General features: G+C 38.5%; 1 protein-coding gene across 5 annotated transcripts in view; it reads right to left on the reverse strand.

Annotated features, from left to right (window-relative positions):
• The window catches only part of LOC140344095 (LIM domain transcription factor LMO4-B), a 91905-nt gene that overhangs the window by 56179 nt on the left and 18120 nt on the right, over window positions 1–17606 (reverse strand). Inside the window, exon 6 of one of the 5 annotated variants that reach the window (XM_072431031.1) lies at window positions 15160–17413. The exons of 3 other annotated variants lie outside the window; for them this stretch is intronic. In XM_072431031.1, the coding sequence (XP_072287132.1) occupies window positions 17405–17413 (9 nt within the window). In that variant the 3' untranslated portion in view covers window positions 15160–17404. Of the gene's footprint in view, window positions 1–15159; window positions 17438–17606 lie in introns of those variants that run through there. One more of the 5 variants, XM_072431029.1, reaches the window with a different exon arrangement.

A 17606-nucleotide genomic window follows, 5' to 3' on the forward strand; every position in this document is an offset into this window, starting at 1 on the left:
ATTATGAGCTATGTATAGTCCATGGCCTTTATTAATAATATTATTATTATTATTATTATTATTAATAATATTATTAAACAGGATTTAATAGCGCCAACATATTACCCAGTGCTATACATTAAATAGGGTTAGCAAATGATAGATACAGACAGTGATATAGAAGGAGAAGAGGACTCTGCCTCAAGTGCTTATAACCTAGGAGGTGGGGGAAGTCGCACACAATAGGAGGGGCCTTTGGTCAAGTACAGATTCTGCCAACCCCAAAAAAGAATATTAAGATGAAAAAAGTAAGTAGGGAAAGAAGTAGTTTTGTATTGGCAGGTACTTTTAATGTTTATTACCTGATTACATTAAATCTGAGAGCAGTAGACCACCTTACTGTCTAGATAAGTGGTTACACATACAATTCACATATCAGAAGTGATCCCCCTAATCATAGGGAATTCACTTGATTACCAGACAAAGTATCCCTATACAAAAGTATAGGTCACAAACTGTGACAAATAGGTAACAAAGGAAAGTCTCGACACAATTGGGGGTACAATTTGAAGGTTGGATCCTGAATACCAAATGTAACGTAAAGTTACAACATGTACAGCATGGATGTCCTATAGTCTTGCAGACATATATTGACTGATATATTGATGGACTATTAAAAAGAACTGAGCATCAAATATTTTTAATGTTAATTGCATTCATGGTAAATCAGTATTTATTACCTCTCACAGTTCTTTTCTTCACAGCACCTTTGTCTGCTTTTCTCCCTAGAAGGACATAATAAATTGTGATGACATCATCCACTGTCAGTCTGTACTTCCTGGACACTCCTGGAGTGATGATTTATCTGCATCTTTATTTTGCAATTGGAAAGAGGCTAGGTGGCATTAGATTTTGCTCTGGTCTACTGATTTGAGACATTTTTTTTTTAATTTCCTTGCACATGACTGGGTATACTTTGCAAAGTGACTTTTCATCCTATTCACTAAGCTAAGAGAAAGAGAAAAAAACAGAAAAAATTCCTTTAGTGAATAAGCCCTATTGTCACCAGGATACTGAACTAAGACTAAAGGTGCGTACACACTTCCAATTTTTATCGTTCCAATCGAACGACGAACGATCGATTGGGCAAAAAATCGTTCGTAAAAAAGTGCACATAGTTCCTCTATCTCTCAAACGATCGTATCTATTGTGTGTACAATATCTACGAACGATCGTGTCGTTATCTCTATGTGCAGGATCGGTGCTATAAGATCGTTCGTATATATCGTGCAGGAACGTTCGTCGTTCGTTTTCCAACGATAATAATTGGAAGTGTGTACGTAGCTTAAATGCTCCATAAAGTCAAATGACGGTGTGAGTGTTCTCTGTGATATGTCTGTGACATCAAGTGACAACTTCATAAGGACCTCGTGGGAGCTGGCAAAGATAGAAATTCCCACAGGCCAATCTAACTATTTAAAAAGCTCCAAGGTTCTACTAGGTAACTCCAAATACTCCTTGCCCACCTGCACCATAAATATAATTTTTTTTGGATTGTTAGCTCTGTGAATCAGGCCTATTCTTTAGTGTTCCTAGAAAAAAAATGTGACTACGCAAAAGATCTAAGGCCTAAATTCTCATTACTAATTCTGTTCCAAAAATACAACGCAGCTAATTCATTTACAGTTTTAATTAGTTCTTGTCTCAGGGATAGGAGGGGCACTTTAGCACAGAGGGGCTTGCAGTGAAGCAGGGGAGGGGTGGATTTAAAAATGTTGCCTGTGAAAGCGCGCTTTTTAATTACTACGCTGGGGCCCGGGCCCGGATCTGCTGATGTCTGGGGATCGAGTTAATTAAAATCTGCATTATTTTACTTTTAATTAGTTTCCCTCTTTTGTTTCCTCCTCGCCATATGGCCATGTCCCATAGTCAAATTAACTTAATTAAGCTAATTACACTGATCAGTTTAATTATTCACGAGACTCTGATTGGGTGAGAGGGGAGTTTTTTTTCATACCCTTAAGCTTTTTGATTTACGCTGTCTTCTCTTTCCTCTCTCAGAGACAGGCAGTGGCCATTACCCCCAAGATTCTGAAAGAAGGGGGATTTTAGGGGACAAGGGGGTTAACTGAATGAAAAGTTTTTCACTGTACTGACTCAGTAATTAGGGTTTTATCGTTATAGTTATATGGTTTCTGTTGCAAAGGATGAACTTTGCTGTCAAATTATTTGGGGTACTGGATGGACTAAAGTAATATCAATTAATATATTTCTGTATTAACTGTTCTCCCACAGAAAAGAGAATAAGTAAAAATGTTTTTGGGTTGTATTTAGTGATTTCATCATTTCTGTTTGCACACCCTATTTGTTAGTGCCTATTCTACTGACCACCAATGTAAGAGAGTGTCTATTCTACTCACCACCATTGTAGGAGAGTGTCTATACTACTGACCAACATTGTAAGAGAGTGTCTATTCTACTGACCACCAATGTAAGAGAGTGTCTATTCTACTGACCACCAATGTAGGAGAGTGCCCATTTCACTGACCACCAATATAATGGCACCCTCCCTAATGACCACCAATGTAGGAGAGTGCCCATTTCACTATAATGGCACCCTCCCTAATGACCACCAATGTAGGAGAGTGCCCATTTCACTGACCACCAATATAATGGCACCCTCCCTAATGACCACCAATGTAAGACAGTCACTATTCTACTGACCACCAGTGTAAGGTAACACCTATTCAACTGACCACCAATGTAAGAGAGTGTCTATTCTACTGATCACCAAAGTAGGGGAGTGTCTATTCTACTGACCAACAATGTAAGAGAGTGTCTATTCTACTGACCACCAGTGTAAAAGAGTGTATATTCTACTGACCACCAATGTAAAGTAAAACCTATTCAACTGACCATCAATGTAGAAAAGTGTCTATTCTACTGACCACAAATGTAAGAGAGTTCCTATTCTACTAACCACCAATGTAAGAGAGTGTCTATTCTACTGTCCACCAATGTAAGAGAGTGCTTATTCTACTGACCACCAATGTAGGAGAGTGGCTATTTCACGACCACCAATATAATGGCACCCTCTCTAATGACCACCAATATAAGACAGTGCCTATTCTACTAACCACGAGTGTAAGGTAACACCTATTCAACTGACCACCAATGTAAGAGAGTCTCTATTCTACTGACCACCAATGTAAGAGTCTCTATTCTACTGACCACCAATGTAAGAGAGTGCCTATTTTACTGACCACCAATGTAGGAAAGTGCCTATTTCACTGATCACCATTATAATAGCACCCTCTCTAATGACCACCAATGTAAGACAGAGCCTATTCTACTGACCACCAGTGTAAGGTAACACCAATTCAACTGACCACCCACGTAATAGAGTGTCCATTCTACTGACCACCAATGTAAGAGAGTGCCTATTCTACTGACCACAAATGTAAGAGAGTGCCTATTCTACTGGCCACAAATGTAACAGATTGTCTATTCTACTGACCACCAATGTAAGAGATTGTATATTCTACTAACCACCAATGTAAGAGAGTGTATATTCTACTGACCACCAATGAAAACTCACACATATTCAACTGACCATCAATGTAGAAAAGTGTCTATTCTACTGACCACAAATGTAAGAGAGTGCCTATACTACTAACCACTAATGTAAGAGACTGTCTATTCTACTGCCCCCCAATGTAAGAGAGTGTCTATACTATTGACCAACAATGTAAGAGAGTGTCTATTCTACTGACCACCAATGTAAGAGAGTGCCTATTCTACTGACCACCAATGTAGGAGAGTGTCTATTTCACTGACCACCAATATAATGGATCCCTCTCTAATGACCACCAATATAAGACAGTGCCTGTTCTACTGACCACAAGTCTAGGATAACACCTATTCAACTGACCACCAATGTAAGATAGTCTTTATTCTACTGACCACCATTGTAAGAGAGTCTCCATTCTACTGACCATTAATGTAAGAGAGTGCCTATTTTACTGTCCACCAATGTAGGAGAGTGCCTATTTCACTGATCACCATTATAATAGCACCCTCTCTAATGACCACCAATGTAAGACAGAGCCTATTCTACTGACCACCAGTGTAAGGTACTGACCACCAATGTAAGAGAGCGTCCATTCTACTGATCACTCAAGTAAGAGAGTGTCTATTCTACTGACCACCAATGTAAGAGAGTGCCTATTCTGCTGACCACCAATGTAAGATAGTGTTCATTTTACTGACCACCAGTGTAAGAGAGTGTCTATACTACTGACCAACAATGTAGGAGAGTGTCTATTCTATTGACCACCAATGTAAGAGAGTGCCTATTCTACTGACCACCAATGTAGGAGTGTGCCTATTTCACTGACCACCAATATAATGGCACCCTCCCTAATGACCACCAATGTAAGATAGTGCCTATTCTACTGACCACCGGTGTAAGGTAACACCTGTTCAACTGACCACCAATGTAAAAGAGTGTCTATTCCACTGACTACCATTGTAAGAGAGTGTCTATTCTACTGGCCACAAATGTAAGAGAGTGCCTATTCTACTGACCACAAAAGTAACAGATTGTCTATTCTACTTACCACCAATGTAAGAGAGTGTATATTCTACTGACCACCAATGTAAAGTAACACCAATTCAACTGACCACCAATGTAAAAGAGTGTCTATTCTACTGACCACCAATGTAAGAGAGTGTCTATTCTACTGACCAACAATGTAAGAGAATGTCTGTTCTAGTGACCATCAATGTAAGAGTGTGTGAATTCTACTGGCCACCAATGTAAAGTAACACCTATTAAACTGACCACCAATAAAAGAGAGTGTCTATTCTACTGATCACCCAAGTAAGAGAGTGTCTATTCTACTGACCACCAATGTAAGGGAGTGCCTATTCTACTGACCACCAATGTAGGAGAGTGCCTATTTCACTGACCACCAATATAATGGTACCCTCCCTAATGACCACCAATGTAAGATAGTGCCTTTTATACTGACCACCAGTGTAAGTTAACACCCACTCAAATAACCACCAATGTAAAAGAGTGTCTATTCTACTGACCACAAATGTAAGAGATTGTCTATTCTACTGACCATCAATGTAAGAGTGTGTGATTTCAACTGGCCGCCAATGTAAAGTAACACCTATTCAACTGACCACCAATGTAAGAGAGTGTCTATGCTACTGATCACCCAAGTAACAGAGTGTCTATTCTACTGACTACCAATGTAAGAGAGTGCCTATTCTACTGACCACCAATGAAGGAGAGTGCCTATTTCACTGATGACCATTAAAATATCACCCTCTCTTATGACCACCAATATAAGACAGAGCCTATTCTACTGATCATCAATGTAGAAAAGTGTCTATTCTACTGACCACAAATGGAAGAGAGTGCCTATTCTACTAACCAATAATGTAAGAGAGTGTCTATTCTATTGTCCACCAATGTAAGAGAGTGTCTATACTACTGGCCACCAATGTTAGAGAGTGGCTACTCTACTGACTACCAATGTAAGAGAGTGCTTATTCTACTGACCACCAATGTAGGAGAGTGCCCATTTCACTGACCACCAATATAATGGCACCCTCTCTAATGACCATCAATATAAGACAGTGCCTATTCTACTGACCACGAGTGTAAGGTTACACCTATTCAACTGACTACCAATGTAAGAGAGTCTCTAATCTACTGACCACCAATGTAAGAGAGTGTCTATTCTACTGACCACAAGTGTAAAAGAGTGCCTATTCTACTGACCACCAATGTAAGTGATTGTCCATTCTACTGACCATCAATATAGAAGAGTTTCTATTCTACTGACCACACATTTCAGAGAGTGCCTATTCTACTGACTACAAATCTAAGATATTGTCCATTCTACTGACCACCAAAGTAAGAGAGTGTCTATTCTACTCACCACAAATGTAAGAAAGTGCCCATTCAACTGACTACAAATGTAAGAGAGTGTATATTCTACTGACCACCAATGTAAAGTAACACCTATTCAACTGACCATCAATGTAGGAGAGTGTCAATTCTTCTGACCACAAATGTAAGAGAGTGTCTATTCTATTGACCACCAATATAAGAGATTGTCTATTCTACTGACCACCAATGTAAGAACGTGTGAATTCTACTATCCACAAATGTAAAGTAACACCAATTCAACTGTCCACCAATGTAAGAGAATGTCTTTTCTACTGACCACAAATGTAAGACAGTGTCTATTCTACTGACCACCAATGTAAGAGAGTGTATATTCCACTGACCACAAATGTAAGAGAGTTTCTATTCTACTGACCACCAATGTAACAGATTGTCTTTTCTACTTATCACCAATGTAAGAGAGTGTATATTCTACTGACCACAAATGTAAGAGAATGCCTATTCTACTGACCACCAAAGTAGGAGAGTGTCTTTTCTACTGACCACCAAAGTAGGAGAGTGTCTTTTCTACTGACCACGAATGTAAGAGAATGCCTTTTCTACTGGCCACCAATGTAACAGATTGTCTATTCTACTGTCCACCAATGTCGTAGAGTGTATATTCTACTGACCACCAATGTAAAGTAACACCTATTCAACTGACCATAATTGTAGGAGAGTGTCTATTCTTCTGACCACAAATGTAAGAGACTGCCTAATCTACTGACCACCAATGAAGGAGACTGCCTATTTCGCTTACCACCAATATAATGGCACCCTCTCTAATGACCAGCAATGTAAGACAGTGCCTGTTCTACTGACCAGTGTAAGGTAACACCTATTCAACTGACCACCAATGTAAGAGAGTGTCTATTCTTCTGACCACCAATGTCAGAGGGTGCCTATTCTACAGACCACCAATGTAAAGTTACACTACTCTACCAATGTATGAGAGTGCCTATTCTATTGACCAGCAATGTAGGGTAGTGCTGATTCAACTGACTATATATTATAATGGGATTTTTTTTTTTTACTAACCATCAATGTGTGGAGACCTTTTATTTACTAATAATGTCAGGAAGCATTTCTTTTCTAAATACCAGCATTGTAATAACTAATAATATAAGGAAACATATATCTACTGACCAGTAATTTAAAGATCATAAGTTTTGCTGCTTACATTTCTTTTGTGGTTATTATTTTCTTTTTTCATGTCAATTTCATTTTACTGAAAGTAGAGTTGTTACATAGGGGAGCGTTATAAAAGATCTGCGCTGAGTGTAAAATATGCTGAATACACCACATTTCTTATTCATTTATTACAATACCTTTCTGATCACACTAATGAGCCATAACTTGTACATATGATTTTGAATGGGGCTTACTAAAACTCATATGATATTTCAAGGATTCCTCCATGGTATAAAAAAAGTTAGGAAGCAGCATTGGACATGGATCTCTATAAATGAATGTTTTGTCAGGCAAAAAAAAATATTTCTGTTCTACCACTGGCCACCAATAGTTTGGGAGGATGGGTTTTAGCACTGATCCCCAATGCAATAAAGTGAATTTTATTGTCTCTTGCCACTAATAATTAAATAATATTTTTTTACTGCAGCTCTAGCAATATAGAGGCACTGCATTTTGTACCCCTGATTCCTGCACTCCATAAACCATGTTGTATATTACTTCCTATGGCTTCACTCTGTATGAAGTGCTGTACATTACACACCCCAAATCATTGAACTTTATGCATTGCAATACGTTACATATTCCTGAATGATACATTGTATATGCCACATTTTATGATAATCCTGGCACTGTATATGTTATGTTACATGTTGCGTACGTCTAGATGATGCACTGTATATTCTGTGTTGTATGTTATATTCCCCTGACTCATGCACTGTATATGCTAATTTGTATGTTATGTACCCCTGACTCATGCATTGTACATGTTGTATGTTATATACCCCTGGCACTATATATGCTGTATTTTATGGTATACACTCCCAAATACTGAACTGTATATGCTGTGCTGTATGTTGTACACTCCTGACCCATGTATGGCATAAGCTATGTTGTTATACCCCTTACTCATGCTCTATTCATGTCATGTGTTGTGTACTCGTATGTTACATACTCATGTATATATCAGAGATCAGAGATTTTCAACAAACAGTAATAAAACACATTATCTGGTACAGAAAGGAGGATTCAGATTTCCTCTCACTTCCTGCTTATACAGTGGGTGCCATACAACACAGGAAGTAAAGGCAAATTTCCTCCATAGGGACACAAATTTATATTCTGGCAGGAAACACAACCCTATCCTGCAGCATCTGAAAAGGTTGAAGTTCTTTATTTGAAGCTGGGGGCTCTCATAGAAATAATGCTTAAAAGATTCTAACTAATGATGTCTAGGGAAACAGTGCATCCTAAGAAGTGCAGCTGCCCCTTTGCATGTCCAGCAGTCCACGCTGTTGTTTGTGTTTCCAGATATTTGTATATTTATGTGGAGCCTGGATGCAGGCAGAAGCAGGCAGCGCAGAGGTCTAGCTGAATGCTGGCAGATTGATAACTTACATGAGGATTAGGCTCTCCACATGTGTGCAGACAAGCAATTGTTAGTTTATTGCAACTAATTGTTAGTTTATTGCCCCCCCCCCCCCCCCCCAAAATAGCCAACATGGGTGGTCCATGAGAACATCACAGGCTCACAAGACCTCACATAGTAAAGCATCTGAAGGAAACAATACCTTTGTATATACCAGTATATAAAGAGATAAATTTGAATTTTTGTTGCTACTGTGACATCTTCTATTCTGAAAGAGACCTCCAGACCGATTGACTGCACTGCGGGATTGAAGGTGAATGGGGTTTTTTTTTTAGTTTAGTTGCTCTTTAAAGTCTAAATCCAGCCAAAATTGTGTTTTTATCTAAAATGGGGAAGAAATGCTTTTATTTCTCTCTCTGACCCCTTTTGGGAGATTTCCCTCTTGTTTCCTGTGTTCAAAGAAGAACAAAGGGGTGTGATTCAGTGCCATAACAGTCTTTTTTTAATCAGGCAACTTTTGCATTGCTGAGGCTCCTGGTCAAGAGATGATTGCCAAGGCCCTGGCAATCAGCCATAGGATCAGGGTACACATGTTCAGGCACAGACAGTCAATCAATCACAAACTCTGTTGGAATAACCTCTTGTTGTCAGTCAATCATAATCCACCACAGCACTGTTTTCATGCATAGCTGCCATGCTTTCATCTCCACTAATTTAATGTGCATCAGAGCAAAGACAATATAAGGAAACAAGGTAAAATTTTTCTGATTTGTGATCAGTATTTATTTACAAAATGTTTGCCTACTATTTACATTTAGTATAATTCAGTTATGCAATCACTGTTAGGAAATAATGCTATCAAGCTGATACTTGTAGTTCTAAAATTGAAGTTAAAGTATCATATCGCCAGGGCATGGTGGAATGTTTAGTAGCCATGGCATACTGGGCTTTGTTGCTCCTACATACACTGTGAGCATCACATTGATGTCTGGTTGGTAAACTCCTGGAAGTCCTCCTACTACTGGTGCTTTAACCTAAGTATCAGGCGCTGAAAGGGTCCATGCACCAACATCTGCAGCACAGACAGGCTGGGAGTCAGGCGAGGTTGGTGAGGCTCATTAGTTTCAACAATCTGAGCTGCAAAAAAGATGAATGCCTCATTAATCTGTGCTAATGAACACCTCTCCATTAACGAGCGCAGACACAGTGTAGGGCCGGGGGGCCTGGCATTCATACCTAACCGTGTTTAGCCTTAAAGAAATGACTTACTGCATACAAGCAATTAAATTTACGTTTCTCTGCATCTAAGTATCTTCTCCATCCAGAGACTCTGAAAAGGGCATCTGACAAGGAGACCTGGGAAAACATTACTACCGTGTTTCCCCGAAAATAAGACACTGTCTTATATTATTTTTTCTCCAAGACATGCCCTAGGGCTTATTTTCAGGTAGGGCTTATATTTTGAGAACAACAACAAACGGCAAAAAAATTACATTTATTCCAAACGTTATCACATTCTGTGACATCATGGTAACTCTGTAAGTAAGCTGTGTGCTGTGTCCTCCCTCTTCTACCCTCCCCCCCCCCCCCCAATCAGTCCTGCATCACTGTGCTCTGGAAGAGAGATGGGACAGCCTTATCCACGCTGTTCTCCCTTCACTCCCCCCAGCACAATCAGTTCTGCACTGCACTGGAGGAGAGGTGTGGCATCCTCAGCGTCCTCTCTTTTCTCCTCCCCCCACCACGATCATTTGAGAAGGAGAGATGTGACAGGCTCAGTGTGCCCTCCCTTCACATCTCTCTCTACAATCATCAGCTCTGCCCCCGGAGAAGTGATGGATTGTGTGAGCCTGGAATACGCGTAGGTACGGGGTAGTGATGTTGTGACAGTCCTGCACTCGTGTGACAGTCTGTGATGTCCTTTACTTCCTCCCCCACCACTATGTACAGTATGTGCTACGGTATTAAGCTAGGGCTTACTTTCGGGGGAGGGCTTATATTTCGAGCTTGCTGGAAAACAGCCAAAAATCCTGCTAGGGCTTACTTTCGGGGGGTGTCCTATTTTCGGGGAAACACGGTATGTATGCAAAGAAATACACAAACATTTAGGTAAACCTGTGGCAAACGTAAGCATTTCAAACAGAATATGTAAAAGACTCAACAGCAAAAGGTACATTCAACAAAAACCCACCAGTCAAATCCTGAATTCCCATGTAAAAGTAAATCTTTACCTGCCCCCTCCCAATATTCAATGGCATTACATGGAAATTATGAGAATAGAGGTAGAGTGAGCAGTTGGACAAGCTTCAACTTTTACAGGAAAAAAATCTAAATTTGCATATATTGTTGACCGATAAAACTAACATTTGCCCATAACTTCAGCTGTTTGTGTTCCTACCGTATATGTACTTCAGCATACAGTTTTACTGAGAGTAACCTATCTTTATCTGTTCAGATTTAATTGCCATATTATGTGCCACATTTTCAAAGTGGTTGGACAAAGGCAGTCATGTTTCTACTAAGTAGTGTGGAAAAGATTGGAAAAGTAATCCTTGGACTGCTTGGAAAAGTTAGTTTATTGTCAGAGCAGACTGTGTATGGAGAGATCTACCACCAATAAAGGATTTTTAGATGAGCCCAGTAAGTTCAGGGAGAAAAAGAATTTCAGGGTACGAAGAGATCTAAAAATTAATATTAGCATAATAATATGAATTACTATTTATATCAGTGGTGTCCAATCTTTTTTCATCTGGGGACCACTGTTGACATTGAGATAAAACCTACAGGCAACAATGAAAACAAACATTAAAGATGCATGTTTAAAGCTAGAATAGAATAGAACTAGTTACCGTAACATACATGCACCAAATATAGGCAATGACAAATCAGCTATTTCTGCACTCATCATTTGGTGCTCATTTTATTAATACAACATTATTTAACCCCCCTAGCGTTCTAATTCTGTCAGTTTTTTGATGCAAAAAGTGATCCTATTTTTTTTGCATAGAAATTTTTGTTTATATTGTGGGCCTGTAATTCTTAGGATTAACTCACAGATATGATAATTATATTTATTTTATTATAATCATAAATTATATTATAATACATAATTATAAATAATAATTTTAGAAATATTGAAATGATAGACAATGTAATCTTAAAATAAAATATAAAATTAAAAATGTACTCCAGGGGGTAGTGAGCAGTACCGAGCGTCTCCCACTAGGCAGTTTCATGAAATGAGAAAGGGGTAACCGCACCGCAACCTCGCAGCCAGTCAAAATGCAGCCTTGAAGTTATGTGAACAAGCAAGTATATATTTTTGGGGGACACCACAGCACAGAGCGAATTGGCAGTGCCCTAATGCTCATTGCCATGGAAATGGCCCCCAGTGGTCCCTAAAATGCATACTCAATTTGGGGACCAAGGTCTTGAAACAGACCTTAATGTGAAAATATATTTGATTGTTTTTATGATTTTATGAAATTTGGTTTAGTAACAACTCTCAGTTTCCCGTGTACCCTGAAAATATCACATTTCTATGACACTAAATGTAGGCGATATGAAGGTGTATACATTGGGGAAAATACAGCTGCATGAACATAGACACAGCTCTCATGCTGCTGCTGCTGCTGGGATTTTCTCACAGTACAAGGTGGGCGGGGAGCAGCCACAGCTGATTGCCAGGTCTTTAGGACAAGCGCACTCTCAGGGAGATAACACTGAGCATGCTCAGGCAGCTCCCTCTCCTAGCAGTACCATCTCATTGAGGAACAAAGAAGATGCGCGTGCCCCATCCCCCGCAAGACAACGAGCAGAGAGGGAATGAGGAGAGAGCCAGATCTGGCAGCTCTGCAGGCGGAATGTGGCTCACGGCCCATAGGTTAGGCCCCCTTGCTTTATATTGTACCAGTTCAATACAAACTCTATTCCAAGCTTTCATTACCATCAATTGGTGATCTCCAACTCTAGATGCAGGACTTCAAAAGCCACAGATAGGCTAAAATGACACCAGAAATTGAGTGCCATAAACAGCACCTTTAGGATACACGACACTCTGGCTTTGGTTCAGGAAGATGGGGAGAGATCTTAAAATTACAGTTCTCTACATCATACCTTTTCCCTCGGCACTCTATACCCAGGCTTAAGTGATGCTAATCAGTGATCTCCAAATTAGGAGCATGACTTTTAATGCCACCAGATGTTGAGTACCATAATCAGGCTGTTGAGGGTACTTGGCCCTACGGCTTTGGCTTGTCCCTCTAGAGCTTCCTTGATGGGCCTTCTGGCCTTTTGGTGTCCCTGGTTAGCAAAGGACACCTGAGACATTTTTATCTGACAGATTTGCAATGTTTTTTTAGGTGACTTCTCAATTTAACATGTTCTAAAACTTGCTCCTTTAAGTTTAATCCTTTCACTTTCATAAAACACACATTTTTGAAAAGGACAAATGAACGTTCTCCAGGAAAATTCTTTCTATATTAGTGATCATTTGCTCTTCCAGCATTTTTACCATTGTATCCCATCTCCTTATGCATCAAATTTGTTTGCTAAAATCTCTCTTGGATTTGGGCAAAACATCATTTTGCCTACCTAATTAGCCAGCAATACAAAAATGTGACATGGCAGAGGTGGAAAATAATTTTCTTTAATATTTATTAAGATCAAAATCTTTGCTACCAATCTGTTTTTTAGCCCCAGGCCTGGAAATGACACACAATAAGGATCTCAACAATAAACTGCACAATATTTTGTCTTTTCCATTACTTACATGTCGAGCCTTGTTGTTTTGCATATACATTAAGCCCCGGGGGCAGCAGCAGAAACAGATGTATGGCAGGAATATGCAGCGAAAATGTCACAATTACAAGAAAGAACTTTCTGAACAAGTCTCAAAACTTTTTTTGTCTTCTATTTCCTGTCATTTGACTGCCTGAGCTGCACGTTTAGACAAATGAATGTTTCAGACGGCAGAAAACGAAATATGTATGTTTCTGAGTTTGATTATTGCAAGTGTCATTGGTAAATTCATCCTGAAAGTAAAATGTAAGCAAGAATGAATAAAGTTTTAGGGTAAATATAGATTGAACCACAGTGACCTAAAACCTCACCCTTATATTTGGTGTGCTTTGTTAAAAGTAAACATTCTCTGATCAAATTTCAATTTTTTATCGGTTTCCAAATGTGCACTACTTAATATTGAACAAATTTAGGCAGAAATATGATTAAGAATCGATTGCAATGCCAACACTGCAAGCTTTGTACTGCTCATTGTAGCCATTGATCTCCCACCACTGCTGCTAGAGATCAATAAATAGACTTGTCTTTTTCCATTTGAAGGTCCTAGTCTTAAAAGATTTTTTTCAATTCATTGTTTTTATTGAAATAAATGGTTGCACAGTATTTGCCTAGCACAACTCTAGTCCCAAAAATACAGCATGCCCCTCTTACATCAAAGGAAACCTACTATGAGAAAAAGCTTTTTAAAATGCTAGTTGCATGGCTTTCTCGGACATCATTTTTTGTGCCCCTCCATCTCTCAGTTATACCAAAACAAGGATTGTCAGGTGCAGATATAAAAGTTGCATTCAGTTACTTACAATACCTGGTATTGTTCTGTATTTGCTCAGATTGCATTTTATACAAATCCTAACATTTGACTCTCTGCCTTACCATTGTAAAATTTCACACTTACCAGATTGGCACCAAAACCCAACAGTCCTACTTTGGAAACTGCCAGTGCTGTAACAAGAATATGCTGAATTTTTAACACTTGTCCAAAATCTGATTTAACTCCATGCACTTTTTTATGATGGAGAGTCTGTAATAAGCAAAACACGTTTCTGGCCATAATTGACCTCTCTTTGACAATATTAGCTTTCATGTGGTCCCTACCTTCATTACATTGCTCAGCAATTCTATATTGTGTATGCAGCCTTTCTGTACTCCCTATGTTCAGATCAGACTCAGTAACTGTTAAAGCTAGAGGATTAGCATGACCCCTGTCATTTTCAGAAGGTGACTGTAAAGGCTGTTTTTTATATATATATATTTTTTTTTTTTTTATTTTTTTTTTTTAATATGGTGAACTAAAACCCACTGAGAACAAAAACACTTTGGTTCATTATTTGTCTTTGTCTCATAGTGGCTGCTAATGAGCTTTTATTAGTAAGAGAATTTCTAGTTTAAAAAACAGGGCATCGTTGTGTACCTTTCTTTCCAAGAACTCGCTTGAGAACCAGCAGACAGTTTCCCATAAAATCCATCTTTGGACAAATCTAATGTACCTATAGGTATAATGCAATGTTTTTCAACTGGGGTTTAATGCAACCCCTGGGTTCTTTCAGAGTTTAATAGATACCAATGATTTTTTTTAGCTATCTGTGGTTTTGGGTACTACCATACGGATATACTATGAGCTGTTGAGAAAAAAAAAAATTTAGAAAAACTATGCACAAACAAGACAATTGGCACCATGTCCATCCAATATTAGTAGGATTGCGTACTCCATAACTGCTGTGGAGACCTTTTGCCTTCAAAAGTATTAAAAAAAGAATGCCTAATAGTTAATAAACCATCAAATATTCCCCCTAAGCCTTGTGATATAATTTTTTGCTTCATAAACATATTAAAATAATAAAACACTTCCACTTAATAATTCTATCTATTCATTTTTATTGTAACAACCAGATAAAACATTCTCACTGCAGCTTCCCAGCATGCAACTTTTAGACAAAAGTCTTTCATAAACATAAGTTAAACCATTCTCCAATGATACAAAAATATTAATAGAGTGCTAACAGTGTATGCAGTGCTGTAGAGGGTTTGGAAGAAAGGCGAGGGAGTGTGTAGCCTACTGTTGGTGTAGACGGGGGCTGGATCACATACAACCATGCAGCTGCTGGTGGGTTACAACTTTCAGCATCTGGAGTCTCTTGGTATAGATAGAACATCCAGAAGGACACATTTGCTATGCAGTCACCAAGAACCTTTTTTACACAATTTAGCCAAACTTTTTTAAAGAGTCAAAGGATGTATATTTAAAAGCATTCCTTTTTGAAGGATACATAAATTGAGTTTCTGTAAAAATCTCTCAAAATGATATCATTCATTTTCTTTATAGCTTTTAATTGTTATGAACACGGAGGAGCCATATTCACTAAATACATAGGTTTGCTGTGCTTCCTGCTTTACAGTGCAACACGGTATTTATTCTTTATCACTACTCAACTCAATGCAAGGTAATGGTCTGAGCACTGTCATTATACTTTCAATAAAAGCCATGTACTTTGTAGAGACTTGTCCCATGATCTTTTTTTTTCCCACAGCAAGACTATTGCTGACACAGAGCAGCCATATGCAGCTGCAAAACTGTGTAGAGAATACATGGAAAATGAAAACATAGGCAGGTATGATGTGCTTCTGCAGTGACTTCAGGTCCCACGATCCAGGTAAAAAAAGCAGTTTATTAGCCCAGTCACCTCCCTTAACCCACACTTATATGATCAAAGTGCACTTAACTTAAAGATTCATTTGATATTGTAAGGCAGGACATGAAACTGTGGCATAATTAAGGTCAGATTAGCACACATAGTGCGATAGCTTTGAGAATTATTTTTGGACAGAATGGAAGAGGAACTGCCCAAAAGCACTCACTTTGCCAGGGAAAACCAGGACCAGCACCTTAAGACTTAGTCTGGTCATAGGTAATCAGCAAATTATTTATGGAAAATACACATCCCAAAAGATAGGCAGCTCAAGAGTGTGACACCTAAGTGGGCCTGTTATTTTTTCCTTCAGGGGTAAAGCACTTGTTCATGTGAAAAAAACATGCAATTATGTCAATAGTTGGACTGGAAAAGGCTTTTTAAAGTAATACTGTTGTTAAGTTAGCTATGTCATTAGGAAAAAAAATGGCAAGAAGTGACTGTCCCTTCCAAAATTGCTGCACTACTTCAATAACTTACTAAATTACTGACCAATCACAGCAATTTACCTAATGAATGGAGCAAGCACACACATGGTAACAATTTAATATCTTGATAAAGGGAAGCAAGGCATGCATGCTCAGATATTTTACCTGTAAAAGAATCATTGGTCTGTTCTGTTAACTGGTTATACTACATAGGCCCATCACAAGTGATGTTCGCATTTGCCACACAGCTTGTAACAATTAATCTATGTATGGTGACCCTTAGATCCTATTCTATGATTCAGCTCAAATCTGAATGTACCCCTTGGACACAAAGACCTCATAGCAAAATATGGGTAATAAATAATATTTACAAATTTCCAACTTCACCACCTGGCCTTACAATATCAGTTTTTAATCAGAAGGTTTAAGTCATGTTTAACCCACCAGCTGTGATCAACATTGTGCAAGGTATACTAATATACACATCCTTCAAATCTTCCCAAATGTCTCAGGTTAAAACATTTTTGACATTTCCTTAAAGAGTGCCAGGATCCACCAAGTGTCCACTGAAGCAGAAGAACCAAACAGAATCCATTTTTGTCCTGTGCGTGGAATAGGTAACATCAGCTGCTTGTCATTTGCCAGTCTGTGCTACGATTGCACCAGTGATGTTCAGCATTGAACATTTTACAAGTCCTATATGGAAATTAACCAACTTGTCATCATTTTTATTGTCCAAAAAGTTTTAGACTGTACTTTGCAAAATAGTTTTATATTACAGTTTATTTACAAGTTTTTATCCTCCTCCAGTTTGGAAACAGTCTGTGTCAGGAAAAAAGGACGTGTGTCAACACTGCACCTGATTAAACTTAAAGGAGGAAAATATATATTTATGTATATAATATTTAAAGGGTCTTTATATACGCCAACAATGTGTCTCTGATGAAATATGAACAAAAGGCACATAGGATGTACAGCTTGCACTTCCCTAGCAAACCTACATGAAGAAAAGAGAAAGATTCTTAGATTAAAGTGAAAATATATTTCCTATGAACCTTAAAAAAAAAAAAAAAAAGTAAAGAGTAACACCACGTTTATGATTTCAAGATACCTGTGTCTCAAAATGACACAGAAAAGAAAAATGTAAGAAAAAAAATTAAAGGGCAACTCCAGATAAATGTTTTCCAAAA

This window comes from Pyxicephalus adspersus, chromosome Z, assembly GCF_032062135.1.
Source record: "Pyxicephalus adspersus chromosome Z, UCB_Pads_2.0, whole genome shotgun sequence".
NCBI classification, from domain to species: Eukaryota; Metazoa; Chordata; class Amphibia; order Anura; family Pyxicephalidae; genus Pyxicephalus; species Pyxicephalus adspersus.